General features: G+C 34.5%; 2 protein-coding genes across 2 annotated transcripts; both read right to left on the bottom strand.

Annotated features, from left to right (window-relative positions):
- Positions 1 to 562: 562 nt before the first annotated feature.
- LOC123296201 (uncharacterized protein RP471-like) lies at positions 563 to 1,267 on the bottom strand. Its single transcript, XM_044877665.1, has one exon. It carries the CDS (start codon positions 1,265 to 1,267, stop codon positions 563 to 565), a length of 705 nt encoding a protein of 234 aa, XP_044733600.1.
- A 164-nt stretch (positions 1,268 to 1,431) lies between these two features.
- On the bottom strand, positions 1,432 to 1,818 carry LOC123296191 (uncharacterized protein RP470-like). The gene has a single exon (XM_044877654.1). The coding sequence runs from the start codon at positions 1,816 to 1,818 to the stop codon at positions 1,432 to 1,434; it is 387 nt and encodes a 128-aa protein (XP_044733589.1).
- Positions 1,819 to 2,521: the final 703 nt, after the last annotated feature.

Here is a 2,521-nt window from a genome sequence, read left to right as displayed (position 1 = left end):
TAAAGTCTTATCATAGTGACCATTACGTCTGTTATATGAATCTTTCTCATTTTTGAAATGTTTCTCATAACCTATATGAGTTTCCATTTCTTTTTCTAAAATCTTATTTACTATCTGCTTTTTAAATTCTTGAAAGATTCCTTCCTGGCCAAATATCTCAGATGAATCACTTTGGAATAGTATTTCTGATACTAGTTTTTCTATAGTTGGATTTGATACTTTGATCTTATTTTTCATATTAGCTCCATGTAAGTTGTTTATGTTATTTTTATTCTTAACTATTTTTACAACTTACACATACTTTCTGACACCCTCGAATATCCTGATTTAACGTTATCATCTTTTGAGATATTGGAGGAAGAACAGGATTTAGTAACCGTAACAGGTGAAAACACTGTGAGTGATAATAAATGTTTAATGTCTTGATTGGGTTCTTTTGCTGTTGCATGGCTTGGTTTTTCTGTCATTGCGAGAAAGTTATGTAATAACCAACGAAGCAATCTTAGGAGTTTTACTTCATGAGATTGCCACGCCACTTTCAGTGGCTCGCAATGACATCCATTTAATACAAAAACAACTTCTTCTGGCTCTTCGATTCTTCGTTTACATTATTGCTACTTTGCGGATAACCATGATCTAATGTTTTCAAATAATCCCCTATTGCTTTAGAAAATTCTTCCATTTTATAACGAAAGAAATGGTCACCGCTAATAATTTTACATCCAACCTTAATATGAGCTTGTTGTTTAGATAACTTACTTGCTAAATCTTTTACTGCTTCAGCTGAAACTATACTATCACTATCACCTTGTAGTACAAATCCTGGAATAGGGCAAGGCGAAAGGAATGAAAAATCATATTTATTTACCGGAGGCGAAATAGCAATAAAGTTATTTATTTCAGGGCGTCTCATCACAAGTTGTATAGCTATCCATGCACCGAATGAAAACCCTAATACTAAATTAGACTGAGCGTTTGGATTATTCTGCTGTAACCAATCAAGTGCTGTTCCGGCATCTATAACCTCACCCACCCCATTATTAAAGTTACCCTCTGAATGCCCTACTCCTCTGAAGTTATTACGTAGAACTGTATAGCCATGCTCAGATAAAACTTTATGGGCGTTATACACTACTGTATTATTCATATCACCGCCATGCAAAGGATGGGGATGAAGAACCAATGCAACAGGAGCATTATATGCTTCTGCTTTTACATATATTCCTTCGATTCGCCTCTCAGGACCGTTAAAATAAATTCGCGACATACTTATTTGTAATATTTAATTTGTTTTTGTTAATATACTTTGCGTCATTGCGAGCGGAAACTTTATCACCCTGTCATCCCGTGGCTTGTCCACAGGATAACAGAGACGAAACTGATCTACGCAGGCAATGCCTACGCGGAAATGATGTTAAACAATAACATTTCTTATGAAAACACTGCCCTCTCGACTGCCTCAGCATTATGCTGCACTAAATCTTTCGCTATTTCTTTGGTAATCATCTTTTTTAGACCATTTTTAAGCTCATGACGAACGCAACCAAGCATTTGCGGTTCAGCAACTATAATTAGCTCTTTATATTTAGCTTGGTCATGACCTACTGCTTTTTCTAAATGTTTTATAACGCTTTTTGCTGCTTCTTTATGCTCTATATCTTTTAAAGAAGTATGAGGCTCGAACAATGAAGCAGGAGTAGATTTATTTTGGTATAAACTCTGTCTCTTTTCTCTATGGTGGTGATGCTCTTCCAAATCTAAAGGTAACTTTAAAGGCTTATTATTAGTAATTTTAACTCCTTGAGCATCGTAAAGCATCATTTGCTTACTATCGATAACTGCAATTAATTTTAAGTAGTATGATAATACTAATTATTTCTTAATCCAAGACTAATTTAATACAAATAACAAATTACATTAGTAATTTGCTATTCGAGTAAGTATTAATTTAATAATTTTTGCTTTTCACTATTAATTATCTCTTCAATCTTATCATTAAGAATCCGCACTTCGGTCTGTTCTACCTCTTCCCTTTCTATTACTCCAATAATTTTTACCTTTATAGTTCCAGGCTGTTTAAACCAAAAACCTCTAGGCCAAAATAAGCCGGCATTATGTGCCATCATTACTATCGGCACTGTAGTAATAGAAGCAAGCTTTACAGCACTTGGCTTAAATTTTCCTCACCCTCTCTTAAAATTTGAGCAACTGAACTATTAGTGCCACGATTTACTGCAATCGGCTTAACCATACGAAGTCCCCAACCAAGTAGCGGTATATTAAATAACTGACGTTTTAATACCCACGAATGTTTAGGGATAATAAGCTGCATAAACATCTGATCCCAAAAGGATTGATGGTTAGAAACAACTATTGAAATGGTTTTAGGCAATTTTTCAAGCCCCTCTACCTCATATTTCAAACCACAACAAATTTTTGCAAGCCATACAAAAGCATAAGAAAAGATAACAGCGATCCTATATCTTATTTGATAGTTGACATTGAAAAACGTTACGGGTAT

This window comes from Chrysoperla carnea, chromosome 1 (assembly GCF_905475395.1).
Source record: "Chrysoperla carnea chromosome 1, inChrCarn1.1, whole genome shotgun sequence".
Taxonomy (NCBI): domain Eukaryota; kingdom Metazoa; phylum Arthropoda; class Insecta; order Neuroptera; family Chrysopidae; genus Chrysoperla; species Chrysoperla carnea.
The sequence above is the reverse complement of the archived record's forward strand: the minus strand, read 5'-3'. Positions and strand labels throughout refer to the sequence as shown.

Excerpts from the sequence above, each read along its gene's own strand:
- LOC123296201 (XM_044877665.1), bottom strand. The coding sequence starts at position 1,267 with ATGTCGCGAATTTATTTTAACGGTCCTGAGAGGCGAATCGAAGGAATA.
- LOC123296191 (XM_044877654.1), bottom strand. The coding sequence starts at position 1,818 with ATGCTTTACGATGCTCAAGGAGTTAAAATTACTAATAATAAGCCTTTA.